Source organism: Pseudopipra pipra, chromosome 16 (genome assembly GCF_036250125.1).
Source record: "Pseudopipra pipra isolate bDixPip1 chromosome 16, bDixPip1.hap1, whole genome shotgun sequence".
Taxonomy (NCBI): Eukaryota; Metazoa; Chordata; class Aves; order Passeriformes; family Pipridae; genus Pseudopipra; species Pseudopipra pipra.
The window spans coordinates 9,095,560-9,111,004 of NC_087564.1; the positions used below are offsets into that span (position 1 = coordinate 9,095,560).

Below are 15,445 nucleotides of genomic sequence, written 5' to 3' on the forward strand. Positions count from 1 at the left end.
TAATTTCCAGAAACATCCAGAGTTTACATTTTGTGAAGGGCAACAAGTTGCTTTCGTCACTGCTGCTTGGACACCGCTAAGTCTGTTCCTCACACAGGCCCTCTGTGTCCAAAGATGTAACACATTTGGTTTCCTCTTCCTTTTTCCTTCGCTCCATTTCCCACTCCACAAAGGTATCGAAGAGACTCGGCCAGGCCTCGTCCTCGCTGTAATTGCTAAGGTCCGGTCCAATCACCTGAGTAAAATTTAGAAACATGTTCCACGTGTCCCGGGAGATTCCCTTGATTCCTGAGGGGTTCTTGATGAGGAAGTGTAACCACTGGTCCAAAATAGGGGGCTTGTTTTGGGTGAAGACTAATTTCCAAAGGGCAATGGCTATTTCCCGATGTAGCGACCTCTGTCCTTCTTCAGAGTCCAGGCCAAACTGGAAGGTGAAACGGTAGAGATCCTTGAATTTATCTTCCTGCTTGGCTTCGTTTAGGAGGCTGGGGAACCTTGCACAAATGCCATCAATGCTGTCTGCATTTATTGCTTTGCAGCCTTCAAAAAACTCCTTCCTATGAAGCAAGAGAAGAGAAATTAGTGTGAGCACTTCCCACCGACCTCGCGTGCCAAGCGCTTCCCATCTCCGTTCAGCTACGGCAAATCGGAACAGGATCACCCGGACAAGACAAGGTGCACACCCTGCCCAGGTGGCACAAAGATTTTGGCAATGGAACCTGCTGAAAAGAGAGACAGTTCCAAGGCATTCCTTATGGCCTGGAGAACCACACACAGCCCCCAGATCCACTGGGGCACTGTGAGCATTTGGAAGATGTTGCTGTCTGGCTTTCTGACTATGGGACACTGCCACATCCAGTGCCTTTCACATTAAAAAGGGAATTCCAATGTACCACACAGAGGAAATTCCAAATGTTTGAAATGGACACATTTACCCCAAATTGATTCAATACTGCCCATGTCTAAATGCCCATGTTCTGGGCCAGCTGTTCTCAAGGGACAGAGCACTTCACTGGTGGCTTTCCTGTGGTTTTTTGTTGCTCTTCCAGCCTGCAAAATCAAAAGGGTGCCAACAGTGATGGTCAATGAGGCACCTGCTGGGAGTGTGGAAGGGAGCAGGGCAACACAGACACGGGCTACAGCACAACAACACTGCTCAAAGCTCCACTGCTGGACTAACTGGCTGACTAACACTGACCAGTGTTAGCTCTGATCTCTGATGCTCATGAGCAAGTGTTATAACCAGCCAATATTAGCCAGAGCCAGCAGGTGCTGCAGAATGGGTTGGAGGGAGGACAAGAGATGGAGCAGCAAGCAGGAGAAGCTTTCCTTAATGGAAAAAGTCAGTCAGCACTTGTATCATGGAGCATGCCCTGAAACAATGGTAACTGCTCACCACTAGATCTGGCCCCTCCAAGAAAACCAAAACCATATTAATAACACTCATGGTGGTTGTGCAGAATCACGGACACTGCTTACAATTCCTTTACCATCTTAGCAAATACTTGTGCCTTCAGCCTCCAGTAAATCCACATCTGCATTCCAGAGTAACTCACCCATGTGACACACGCCCACAGACACAAGGACTCTGAAGATGCTGGAATAGTTATCTGTGTTCAGTGCACAACAAAGGCTTGGGTGAAGGCTCTGAACACCAAAATAATTTTGAAAGTTATAAGCTCAGTAAAAATAGGCAGCATTATTCAAACCAATCTAGATAGACCAAAAAATTAAAAAATTTCTCCTTTGCTGGCAAGTCCCTGTAGACAGTCTTTACTTGCTCTTACCTGGACATTGCTCATCAAGTTGGGGGAGGCTGCTGCAGTTTGGGTTTTGGCTGTGGGTTTTGTGGGGTAGGTTTTAGCCATTCTGTTGTTTCCTGGAGCATCACACGTGCTGTGAGCCTGCTGACTGAGCCCCTTGTCCAGAAGGGCAGACAGCATTTGAATAGCAATCGCTTGTCAGCGGGTACGAAACTGCTACTAGAGTCAAAACCCTCACATTTCCTTCCCTCACTATGCTCTAACAGGATTGCTCTTAGAAAAAGACATTAAGTATAACACTGATTGGGCAGGAACAATTTTGTCATTCTTTCACAGACTGGTAATGGAGTTGGTAGCAATTACTAAAGAATCTCACATTACTTTAAAGGAAAAATTAATTTCAGTGTCCAAGATAATGCTGGGTACAGCAAACTGCTTTTGGTAAATCAAGAATAAATGAATGTCTACAGAGTCTCACTACTCTGTTCATCACTAGCACCATAATGACCAAAACTACGTCTTCTGAAACCCACTGTGAGGGGAAGGGGAGAAGAAGGCAATACAAAGCTTACCTTCTGCAGTGGTAGGAATTAATTTGATCAAAATGCAAGTGTTAGAAGAAATAAGTGAAGCTAATGAGGCTGTGTCTCCAACATACAGCTGACAGGATATACTTTAACATATGAAAATAATTACAAGTTCTACAAGAACTAACCTTGTAAATTTGCACATGGTAGCAGCCTGGAATTTCCAAGCCAAAACTAGTACTTTAAATTCAGTGGGATCAACACAGAGGTCATTGCAAAATCGTTCCATCCCTTCTTCCAGTATGGCATCTTCCCGTTCATCCTTGTACCTCCTGAACAACTCCCCGATCCTTTGAAGCGAAGATTCTTCTGCGCTGCAAACAGAGTCTTTCTTTGTATCTCCAGAAAACGTTGGGGGCTGACTGGACTCTAAAGCAGTGTCCGTTTTCTTTGTCCCATTCACAAGGATGTCTCCTGAAGCCTTCCCACAAGCTGAGCCATGGTCATCTTTGTGGACTGCACTTCTCTTGTGGGACTTGCTGCCGGATTCCCTTTCCCCATTTTTGCTGCCCAGGGTGGAAGAAGGATTCTTGCACTTGGTGACGCACTGGCCCATGATGTTGCACACCAGCTCCTAGCGCAGTCCCCCTGCCCTTGGACACCCTCGCAGCTGCTCTTCAACACATCTCACCATGCCATTAGCAGCACTCAGCTAACCTGAAAAACAGTTTCAGAGTCACACTGCTGTCTGTCTACAAAGGATATTTTAAGTATTAAATGTGGGATAACATTTGCCAGTAAGCGACTGACTTCAGGATATTTAAGTTCTAAATACTGAAAAGGAGCAGTGTACAGAAGGCTGGCAATGCCATAAATTTCAGGCAATTTCAGACTGTTTTACCTAGAAATCAATGCAGCTCACTCAGTGGCTGCTGTATCCTAACGGGTCCTAATAAAGGAAATTCCTAAAATTCTTACCGCAACATAGGTTACAAAGAGGTTGATTCATGTACAGGCTTCATCAAGACAGACTACTCTAACCCAGAAATATTTTAAAGGAAATGGTTTTTAGAAGTATACCCACATTTTATATATAGAATATAGAACACTGAAACAAAGCAGGGGAGAGGGGACAGGGACACTGATGGGACAACCTGGCAGAGACCTAAGCATTGAATGTAAACTGTACCTTCAGCAAATCAGCAAAAGGGGGCTTGGGGGTTTGGCTGTTGGCTTTTTTTTTTTATGAAAGAAGGAGAGTGGAAGTTGTGTGTTTGTTTTTAAACAGAGTTTGGAATTAGGGGTTTTTTAAATACTTAAAATGTACACAGAGCGTTTTTGCAGAAAGGAGGCAACACTCACTTTTCATCCAAGAGGGTGTTCAGGAATTGTTAATTGTTTCAAGTGGGCTCCTCCCTTCAGGTAATGAGACAGACAGGGGAGGGGGCCTTCTTAATGAATCTTCTTCAGACAGACACATGCAGATAAGAAGTAGTAATTCCTGTTCAGGCTTTTTTCTTTTTTTTTTTAAATAAAAATTAAAATGCCAAAATGATTTCATCACACTCTGTTTTTATAAATCACAAAGCCTTGCATATTTGGAAAAGATATTTTACCCACAGAAAAGGGTTCTCAAATTTTCCCTATTAAAGCCAAACTAACACTCTGACACTGCCCTATCAGCAGGCAGCCACGCTGTGGACAGTCCCTTTCTCAGAAACATCAACTCCAAGAAAGCAATTGCTTATCATATTCCTCCTTTACCCACTCATTTGCATTTCATCTCTGCTGTCAGCTAGGCAAAAGCCTCAAACACAAAAATTTGGTTTGCCTTGTCTTTGTGTACTGCTTCCAGCTTAGAATTAGTACAAGAAAGAAGAGAGATAAAAATTAATAAATAAATAAATAAATAAAAGAAATAAAATAGATGTCATATCAGTTTTTCTGTATTCATTCTTTCTTCACTAGAGCTCTTACGAGGCTGAGCCCATTTTACGCTGTAAACCAACTGCAGCAACAAGTACAGATGAATTCTTAGCTTTCAGACATAAATCTTCTCTCAGCCATTTGTCCCTGTTTTGAGAAAACAGCACACATGCAGTTTCATGAACAAAAACTTTTGCCATTGCAACTACAACAGGCCTGTATGTTGGTTACAACAGCCAAGATGCTGGTTTCAACTACCTGTCTTCCCTTTCCTTCCCCAATTCCTTTTCTTAAGCACATAACCCATACACATAACAAATACTTATTTTTAAGCAGCCAAAGGAACAAACATCTAATACATCCTGTCATCACACTGCTTAGAAGATGAACTTTGTAGCATCATTTTTATAGGCAAGTAAAGTTCAATTTAATGTATTAAAAAAATTCTTAGTAATTTGTATCTTAAAGGACTCTTGAAAATATGCATGTCCACATAAACAACCCAAAAGACAATTTCAGTGGCCCTCAGTACTTCATAGCTCTGTGAACTGCAGAGCACAGCCTGGCACTCATTCCTGTGTTGCCATGTGCCTGAGCAACATCATCTTCTCCAGCCTCCACCAGTCATTACTTCATTACACCAAAATAAACAGGATATTAGTAGGCAGAGTAAGAACTGCTTAGTGATTAACTCCCAGATACCAGCTTTTTCCCTTATCTTTAAATTCAGCAGAACTCAAACGCTCAATCTACACTAATTCTTGTTCTTCAATCAGTTTCTCAGGGACAGGTAGCAAGCACTACACTGGACGAGTTTTTCTTTAGAGAGAAACATGCAGGTAAAAGAGCAGAATAAAAAAATCTGGAGGAAAGATCAGTTTAGAGTTTAAAGCAGAGTTTAAGCAGTACAAAAAATTTTCTGCTCAAACACATAACAGCAGGTTTTAGCTATTGGTGATTTGGAACAGCTTTTCCCTATGGGCAGGTTAAAGAATAGCTGCCTATTAGTGAGCAGTACTTTCCTTTAAAGTAGCTGGTAGTACTCAAATCACACACAGCATAATTGACAGAGATTAATCCAATTCACTTTAGGATCCCAATTTAAAGCTCAAAAAAAAAAAAAAAGGCAGTTTGTGAGACTGACATACTGTGTCTGTAACTTTTCCTAATACAAGTCATTCATGCTGCCATTCCTAAGCAACAGCTTGTATTAAAGATGATAACAATCTAATATTCAGGTGTACAAAGTGACATCACCTGCCTGATGAAAGAGATGGGGTTTAAAGTCATTTGCTGTCACAAAAAAAGCACTACAATACGGAGAGAGAAGGTCAGCCAGCATTATTAGGGTCAGCCAGCATTATTAGACACCTGTGTGTGAGAAAGTGTCCCAATCCAACAGCTGTTCCCAAAAACCACTGGCAAGCACAGCAGCATTTACCCACAGAGTGCAAAGTAACCACGTCCCCTGCATCGTACCCCTCTAACAAACACAATTTCTGTACTCTTACTTGCCTTACCAGGAGCCCAGCGCTGCACCTGAACAGTTCCTGCCTGGGCACTGCCAGCACTGCTCTTCCCTGCAGTAAGTTCTTCCTTCCTCTTCCCTGACGAGATTTTCAGAGCACAATCCTACTCCTTATGAACAAACATGAGAAGATATTGATGTACAGTTGCTGCAATTCCTCACTTTTGTACTACACGAAACTTGATGCCGTGTGCCAGATACTTAGAAGCATTCTACCCCAAAAATAGCAAAACCAGCTTGGGAAGAAAAAAAAAAAAAAAAAAAGCCAGACTGCATCCGCTGGCAGCTTGTGCATGTATCTGGTTTTGTAAGAGAAAAGTCTTTTGGCACTCCATCAGTTACCCTTCTGTAAATCGCCTTCACTGAGCTGGATCCACTTCACTTGGGAGTCACCTCCGCTTCCTACATGACTCAGGTTTCAAGGCATGAAAGGAACAAGAGCCTCGGAAGGAGATAGAAACAAGTGGGAGAAGTCGGCCCTTTTGTTAAGGAAGGCTGGAGAGAGGATCTAGTTGCAGCATCAGGGGCTGCACTGAAGCCAGTGTTCAAGGAGTGAGAGAGGGCACTCTCAGGAAGGTGAGCAAAGCCGTCATTTTCCTGCACAGCAATGCCAGTGTCACATCTTGGTCATGCCAAGCACAGCCACAGGAGTGCAAGGACCTGCAGAGACATTTCTCCCAGCTGGATCAGGAACTACAAGTATAAACTCCTCCCGTGCCCAAAGGTTACACTGGATTGGTGGCAAAGCACCAATTCCAAAAGGATCAATTCCCACGAGCAACATTACTGTAAGAGGCTTGTACAACATAAAAGCAAGACATAAAAGGCAGCACTGACCACTGCTTTGGCCATTCTGCGAGAAAAGGTCAAAATTCAGGGCTAAGGTTGGAATGTGCCCAGTGCTACAGGATGCAGAAGTCCCAAAGAAGTTTATTACTCAGACAAGGATTGAGCAATGACCTCCAGCACATATGAATCACCAAGAAGCCCATGAGGCCATCTTCCACATAACAGGAACTGCAAAGCAGAGACTGACAGTGACGTTCTCTGCACCTTTCTAGAAAGGAGGCAGCAATGGGAAACACAGGAGGACCAGTGCTGGTGAATACAGCCAGTGAAAGGCAAGTGACTCTCTAAGAAAAAAGGATGAGCAGAACCATATGGCCTCATTATACAATGAAAAACCTAGAGGAGACTGCAAAGGCCTTGGCTAATGCTTGGTGGGGCTTTTTTTTTGGTGGGGTTTTTGTGGGGGATTTTTTTCTAAGTGCTGTAAGGAATTCAGTTTTTCTCCATTTTCAAGGGACCAGATCCCACATAACCCAGGATCTGAAGGGAGCAAAACAAAGTGACTCAGTAATAATTCTCTGTAATACAGGCATACCATGGCACAACTGAAAATGGCAGCACTGAAGTGGGGGAGAGCTGGCAGGAGGGGAGAAGATGCAAAGGAGATACTTAAGCAACCCTGTATTTTTCTTTGATGACTGGTGTTATTGTAGTAATAGAAATTATTGGATATGTCCAGAGAATAACAAGCAAAACAAGCATTATGCTGTTTAGTAAAGTGTTGCATCAGAAAGTATTTACAATGAGTTTCCAAACAGAGAAAGTATCAAGAGAGTAGAAGAAAAAAACCTTCCATACATTCAAGAACACCTCCAAGACAAATTTTAGGAAATCTCATAACAAAAGGGGACACAGCTCAGCCAACCATTAAATCCCTTTCCAAGTAGCAGTTCACTAGCTAAGGCAAAGACAACACTGCTAGAGCTTAACTAAGCCTCAATCCACCTCAGCTTTTCACAAACACTCGAGCATAGTCTGTAAGAATTTCACAGAATTCCACTATGCATTGTCTACCTTTTAGTGGACAGGGATACATGACTTCTAAAACAGCTGAGAGTAGGGAACAGTATCATGGGTGCCCTGTCTTCTTCCAGCTCTGAACAGACACACAGAGCTTTCCACTGGGGAGGCAGGAGGGGATCATTGCCACTGCTGAACCCGAAGTAGTCCTTGCTCCAACAACTGATGCTGGGCAGGTGATCTTGCAAGCAAACATCTAATACTTACGTAGTTTCAGCTACACAGGGAATCATTCCATTAGCTTCACAGCTTCCTTCAGGCTCCCTGGGTTCCACATGTAATGCTGAAAGACAAAAGACCACACAAATCTTCACATTTAGAAGAGGCCAGGAAAACCACGAAATGCACCAAACCACTGAGAACCAATTATGCATTTAATAAAACCCTTCAGAGCCAAACTCCATTTGTTCAAAGTCATCTTATAAAAAACTACTTCATTTTTAACTTATAAAGTCATTAACACCATTCACTTTGTATTGTCATATCAAGAATAAAACAGGTACTGAAAACTCCAGACAAGTTCAAATGTTTGTTAGGAGTAAACATGCACTTCCAGATACTTTTATGGCTTTCAGCATGGGAGAGTTAATTCCTCATTTCATGCACTCAAAGCAAAACAGAGGACATGCTATCATTGTCACTGCATGTTAGCTAAGCGGCTGTTTAATCTGTGAATGCCAGACAGCTGCTACCTAGCAAAGCATGATTTGGGTCTGGAGGGTAATTCTCTTTTTTTCATTCTCTAGCACATTCTTTTCCATGTTTGTTTTCCCATGCTCAGTTGAGCTGGCTCAACTTCGCTTCTCTTAAATTCCCAGCTCTGCTATACAACTAGGAACCTCTGAAGAGATGACAGACAAAGGTATGTCTGGTTTGTGTAGCAAGAGCTACAACTGTAGCCCCTAGTCAACACCTCTGTATCTGATCTAGAAGAAAAACAACAAACAAGAAATCTCTGGCAACACTCCCCTGCTCTACCACACGAACAGAAACATTAAAACGTCTTGTTTTTACAGCTCTTAGTACATCTAGGGAGCAGACAAGTGATCAAAAGCTGCCTTGCTGCATGCTTACCTTTTGCATAAGATCTACTCCTTAGGAAACAAGTAGAAACATTAGCTTGTTCAGTGCTTTCTTCAGTAGAAAGCAGGGAATGAATGTAGAAAGACAACCATGAAACAAGGTCTTATCATACATGTCAATCTCCACAAAAGTTGAGTTTTCCCGAAACCCGAGTCCTGTATTTGGACTAGGACAAATTCGACTGACAAATAAAACCTAGTTCAGATCAAAGTTTTTTAAAAAGCTTTAAGAGCCCAGAGAAATAGGCATTCAAATAGTTTCAAAACACCTAGAAACTCTGAAGTGGTACTTTTGCACATATACACACACAGAGCAAAAACGTATCTCCACTGAACCATTTATCCACTGAGGTGGATACACCAAAAAGCTCCTTCATGCTGGGTTTATATTCTTAGCTCTCAAACCTCATCTTCCACACAAACAATCTCTCTTCCAAGGCCTCACAGCTCTTTTAGCAGACAGTCCTGTGGGTGCACAGCCATCAGCCAGCTTTAATGTGCAGAGGAGAAGAGGAGCGCCTGCCTCTCTCGTGGTCGAAGTGCTAGCTTGGATTTCTTCCTATTTGACTATAGCGTCCCATGAATTTCAAGAATGTAAGAAAACCCAACATCTGGCACTCTATGTTAATTTCTTTTGGCCCCCTGCATCTAAATAATTCCTTTTATAAATCATCAGGGAGGAAAGAAGAGAGGAGGGACACAGGGCACTGTGAAGCCTCATTCCCCCAGGAACCTGTTTAAACAGAGGAGAAGCAACATCTTACAGTTCACATTTTGAAGATCATTGTCATGGCAACTTTATGCAACAAACTACTTTTCAAATATATTTGTATTTCTTTGGAAGAAATCTATGATCCACCAAATCTACATTTCCAGTTGACTACTACACACACTGGAAGCAAACACATTTCAAGTTCAAAAGAAGCTGAATCTGATGGAGTTCAGCCCTACCCAGCAAAAGCCAAACCTTTTCAGGTTGTTTGAAGTAGTTTCCACATTGGCTGACCTACACACACACACACACACAGTCTGGAGCCAGAAATTTTAACATCTGTTAGAACTGCCAGCTACAATTCTTTCCCTTTCTTTATATTTCTATTCTTCCAAGTTGCCCATTTAACCTTTTTGAAAATTTTTACTGTAGCAGCATATGTAAACTTTGGTGACAACACACTTATGGGATGTGGAATAAAACGTTAGTATGAGTTAGCATTTAAAAAATCAAGCTCTTCAAGTCTGTATTTAAAGGCTATCATAGCACAGCAATGCGTTTGTGGCTGACTGACTTCATCCTAAATCACACTGTGACTGCAGTCGGGGGGAAGAAGCATCAACACTTTGGTGGCACAGGTTTTCATTCAGTCTTTGGGTCAGGGCTGCAAGGTGGAGCCAGTTGCTGTGATCACCCACATCCCCCTGCACCAGGAGCCCTCAGGAGCGTGTGGAGCCACAGCAACTCAGACAACAGCCTGCACTGCTCATTAGCCCTGCACTGCTCATTAGCAAGCCCTCAGCAATCCACAGGGAAATAGGTAAGTAGATAGTGTGCACCCTCAGGATTATGGAGGCCTTAGCTTTGCTCACCTGCCTCCTTCTGCACCTGTGTGTGACTCCCTGGTGACTCTGGCTCTCCCAGCGCTGGGGCAGAGAGATCCCTGCAGGGCCCTGCAGCGCCACAGCTGCCATCGCCCTCCTCACCCGGCCTCGGCAGCCCTGCCAGGGCTAAGAGAGTTCTCACCAAAGGCAACTCCGTGGGGAATCAGTGATAGCCTTTCCCTCTTCAGCAGGCAGAAATGGAGAGGATCAGCTCTGCTGGAACCTTCCCCAGTGCAGCTCAGAGTTCTACACCCCAGCACCAAAGCACCTGGTGCACAAGTGTTACAGCAGAAACCAAGCTTTGCCCAGCAAAGCCAGCATGGTATGGAAACTGCTTATTTCAAGTCTTAACCTGCAATGAAACTTTCCCAGCAGAAGCACTCTGAGTGCAGCACAATGGCATATTAAGGGCTTTCAGGAGCCCAGAAGGCACCTCACCACATCCCCAGCACCAGACTGTCACATTAATCTGCCCTGCACCTCTGCTGCAAAAATACACTTATGCAAAGTCACTTAAGAGGAAGTCTAAAAGCAGGAATGTCCTGCTGCAATTAGTTAAAATGAATTATTAGCTTGTGAGGCTTCCTGCAGTTTAAGCACCTTTCAGTGAACTCCAGAGAGGTTATGATTTTGGGGGTGGATAGATGGGAACTCTGTCGATGTGTTCCAAAGCGGGGTAACAAACTATTTCTGATTAACCTTGGTTTGAGCTTTGGAAACAAACCAGCTTCAGAAACATGATGAAACTGGGTAAAATTTGTCTCTACAGAACATGCCTATACAGCTAGTTATACAAACACATGAAAAGGGACCATGCAGAGTTGGCAGAAAGCTACATGGCAGTCTATGGGAAAGCCAAGCCAGGAATGCATATACTGGAAGCCTGAATACCTCCTCAAATGAGAAGTGGACTTCTCTGAGAAAGGCCATACTGGAAATGCTTAATTAGTTTGGAAGGGAAGAGAGGACCAGGTACAAAAATCCCAAAAAGTTTCAGAAACAATGCTTACAGTCCATAATGCTGGGCCAGGTCTCAGTGCCAAGAACCAGAGTTACCCCAGATCTCTTCCTAGAGGAGCTCCCACAGTCACCAGGATGCAGGCAAAAGCCTCTTAACAAACAACTGAACCACAACATGGTGTGCTGTCACTTCAAGTCACGAACTGGGACATCAAGGGAGATTTTTCCATTCAAGATGGGGCAGAAGAAACCTGCTTTCTGCACTCTTGAAGAGCACCTGACTAACACAGAGAGCATGACATCACATTTCATGTTCAAAGTCCAACAAGTAGTCTTAAGAAAAAAATGGAACAGATGTTTCGGAACTGTAGTTCACTGTGTGCAGCTAATTATATGAGGAAAAATTAATAATAATAATATGAAAAATTACAGGGAGAGAGAGCCTGAAGGCATCCTACTACGTTTTCTTTTGTAAGACACATTCCTTACGTAGCTTTTTCAGCAGAGACATATGCATCATCCTTGAATCCCTCCCTTTCTTTTACATTCCCTAACCACACAATACCTTACTAACTGATTACTTCTCATTGTTTTTCCACTTGGTCCCATTAAAAAGTTTTAAATCCTTTCCTATTATGTGCTTCATCTTACTTTATTAGGTGGGTGGGATGATTTGTTAGGATTATTGTATTTTCAAAGAACAAATCCAAGTCCAGTTAGCTAAACAAAATATAATTTTAGAAGGGTGCCTTCAGGTGTCTCTGTAATATAAATAAATTAATGAACTAATTCATGCAGTAGCAGTACTTGTTTTGAGAAATCTATTTAGACTATGAGCAAGAGAAGGGGCTGAGGGGAAATCCAGACAGCCAAACGACACAGCTGCTTAAGATCATGCCATCAGTTTTCAGTAAAGCTGAAACCAGAACCCAAATCAGATTCCATCCAATTCCCTATCTCATACACACTTAGACATGAACAAACTCATTTATTTCACTGCACAAAACTCAACCACCTTCAAAAACCAAAGGTTTGGTCACCGAGCAATTCACCTCCATCCATTTAAAAACTACTGGTCTTCTCCCTCTCCCCCAAGATCCTTCTCAAAGGCCATACAACTCTCAAGGTCCAGCACATACAAAAAAGCAAATCATCTTCTAATGAGTGTTTGTTTGGTTTTTTCCCTTTCATGTGCAGAGGCTTGTAAAAGAATAATGCTTCAGTATTTTTCCAGGGTACGCTGTAACTTCTGCACAGCGTGACAGACCTTTAGCACTTCGGTTTGTATTATGAATAATTAAAGCAGTACATGCCAGGGGCAGAGCTACTCTGTGCTCTGACACAACCAGTTCACGTCTCTACAGCAAAACTGCAGATTACGGGACCAAAAGAAACCACAGCCCACAGATATTTGACAGAGATGTGTCTCACTGCAAGCATCTGAAAGCAGCTGTGCTGCAAATATTTATCTTACTCTGGTTCAGTCCATTCCACAAATTAATCTACGGAAAACTGCAACTATTTGCAGCCAAACCAGAATAACTTTGAAAAACCACCTTGGTCTACAACCTACTCTGCAATGGAAAAAAAAACATTTACTTTTAAACTGAGCTAAGTGTGCACAGATTTTCTTTTACACTGAATTCAGCTATCAGACTTCACCTTGAAGTGTCTGAGGCGCCTTCATCCACTATGTTCAGCTGAATATAATTCAGGTAGATATCAATTGACTCCTGTAATAATAAGATATGCTTTGAACTAACTGTAGTAAGAGAATAACTTTATAGTTCTCATACTGCTCTCAGCAATAAATACAGCAGTCACAGAAAAAAAAGGAAGCCTTTCCAGTAGCTCTGGGTAACAGTGTCCCTTCTCCAGCACAAAGCAGATGTGAGGACCGTGACCCAAACAGCCTTCAGGCAGTGAAGGGACAAGTCTAAAGACAATAGCCAGACCACCTCATAAGATCCATGCTGGCAGCAGATGTTCCTAAGGAGTTTACAGAAGGCCCGCTGGCCATCTCAGTAAGTGTAACAGAGTTTACAGGCTGCCAGCCAAAAGAATCACTCATTGCATGCAGTTGTGTAGGAATTCAGTACCAGCTGACCACGTAAATACTGGAATCATATCTAAGTTATGTACAACAAATTGTTCTAAGTGAAAGCACTGACATATGAAAGTGCTTCAAGAGCATACACTTGGATTTTTAAACTGACCACAGTTTTTAAAGCAGAAAATACACACAGCCACCTGCAGAAGCCCTAGTTCTCTCTCCTGATTTGTGTCCCAACTTCCCTATTGCAGAGAACAACAACAACCCTTCCCACTGTACAAAGGATCCTGCAGTACTTCCATGCCTCAAAAGAGCTCCTTTGAGAACCTGAATTTGGTCACCAGTTGTAACAAAGACTCTCCCCTCTCCTCAAGAAATCTGGTGGCAGCTTCAACCAACACGCACCTTTTTTTCATAGATTTTCACATCTCTTTGGTTTCACTTGATGTCCTGTGCCTCACAAGAGACAAGGTGTGTAGGTCTCTATCCTGTGCTTCATGAGACATAATCACTAACTCCAAGTACAGGTAACTGCTGGAAGCTGGTACACATCAGACCTTTGGCACTTCCAGGCTGCCCATTTATGTGTTGATCCAGAATTCTCAAGGCTTTCTGCACAGACTCATTGGCTATGAAAATATTGAACAGTCAGCATATGACCAAAACCAAGAGCCAGGATATTTATGTTTGTGAGACTCTCATTAAGCTACACGTCCCTCCCATAATCATAGGCATTAAGATGGTTTTTCTCCCTCCCTTTCAGTTTTGAAACAAAAAGATGAGACTGACTGCATTAGAAGTTTCAAAGCTGCAGGAGAAAAAGATTTACACTAAAAAAAAAAAAAACAGAGTAAGAACTAAAGACTGTCACTTTCTGCTACTACATGGATGCAAAAATAAGACTGGTGTATTTCAGGAGCACTGAATCCTTTTGGTTCAAAAAAACCCACTTCTATTCACTAAACAGAAAAGTGAGACAACAAACAACTATGACTGCCATACTGTCTCTGGCAGTCTGACTTTCTGGGAATAACAAACTGTGACAGGAGGTCAGTAACAGCATTCTCACATTTTGCAAAGTAAGTTTTGTCTTTCACAAAACAGATGCTGTAGACAGAACAGCATTTATAACTATTCTTTCTGAGATACCAGAAGATTATTCTAGCTCATTCCCTTTACTGGAATCCTGTCTCTCCACCCATGCTTTTGCTGGTTTCTCTACGGTATTCCTACTTCTGTGAAAGAGTTCTTTAATACTTGCAGCTAAGTAGTCCCCTAGCCATCATTCTTCTAGTAGCAAAATGCTGCATTTAAATAACCTTTACCTAAAATCCAGGTTTTCTGCTTCCTTTAAGATGCAGATCATTGGACTGGAAAGTGCCCCACAAGACATGTTGATAAAACAGAGACCTAAATGGGCTAGTTCTCAGATTATCAGAGCAAGAGGCTCTGATTCCCTTGCTCTTCCCCTACTTGCTCTGTTATGGTCAGCACTGAGATCAGAATGTAAAGACATCACCACACTGTCACACCAAAGCCACACGTGACACGGAAAACCTCCTTATGGCACCACAAAGAACACTGGCACTCGTGTGGAAATCAGAGCTCTCCCTGGGTTTGCCAACCCCCCTTCCCCCAGGGCTCTCTGACTTGCTCACCAACAGCCAGGAGGTTCCACAACCTTTCCCATGGAGGGGGGAAGCCAAGGTGCGAGTGAGCGATGGGAGCACGTCTGCAAGTCCTGGCGTTTCTGATCACTCCCCGGGAAGGTTTCAACCCAGATCTGTAATTATCTGACTCAAGCTAGAGTCAAAAGAAAGGGGGGGGAGGAGAAAAGATAGATCACTGACTGTTTCAAAAGACACACTGGAGACAACTTACTGTACAGAGGACACTGAGAAAACCAGCACAGACAGTTTACTGGGGTCATATGTTTACAGGGGGTAAATTGCAGGTGGCTCTTTACCAGAAGGCAACATTTGCCTTGAACATTTGCCACGAAATTACAATTGTTTCAAGTCGAGTTACTATGTCATTACTGCTGAATAACTTAGAGTCAAGTATACAATTAATCCATGTCACCAATGTAGATAGTCTGCAAAACATTGCAGCCATTAATCTAGTGTTTTTAAAAAGGAGGA

General features: G+C 42.8%; 1 protein-coding gene across 8 annotated transcripts in view; it reads right to left on the reverse strand.

Moving 5' to 3' along the window:
• The window catches only part of DCUN1D3 (defective in cullin neddylation 1 domain containing 3), an 18,505-nt gene continuing 3,060 nt past the window's right edge, over positions 1 to 15,445 (reverse strand). The window contains exons 1-5 of one of the 8 annotated variants that reach the window (XM_064672979.1): positions 12,914 to 12,990; positions 7,821 to 7,896; positions 5,737 to 5,854; positions 2,479 to 3,007; positions 1 to 557 (exon numbers count right to left, since the gene is read on the reverse strand). In XM_064672979.1, coding sequence (XP_064529049.1) covers positions 77 to 557; positions 2,479 to 2,906 — 909 coding nt within the window. In that variant the 5' untranslated portion in view covers positions 2,907 to 3,007; positions 5,737 to 5,854; positions 7,821 to 7,896; positions 12,914 to 12,990 and the 3' untranslated portion in view covers positions 1 to 76. Of the gene's footprint in view, positions 558 to 2,478; positions 3,008 to 3,652; positions 3,761 to 5,727; positions 5,855 to 7,820; positions 7,897 to 12,913; positions 12,991 to 14,962; positions 15,108 to 15,445 lie in introns of those variants that run through there. The other 7 variants (XM_064672976.1, XM_064672977.1, XM_064672978.1 and 4 more) reach the window with 7 other exon arrangements.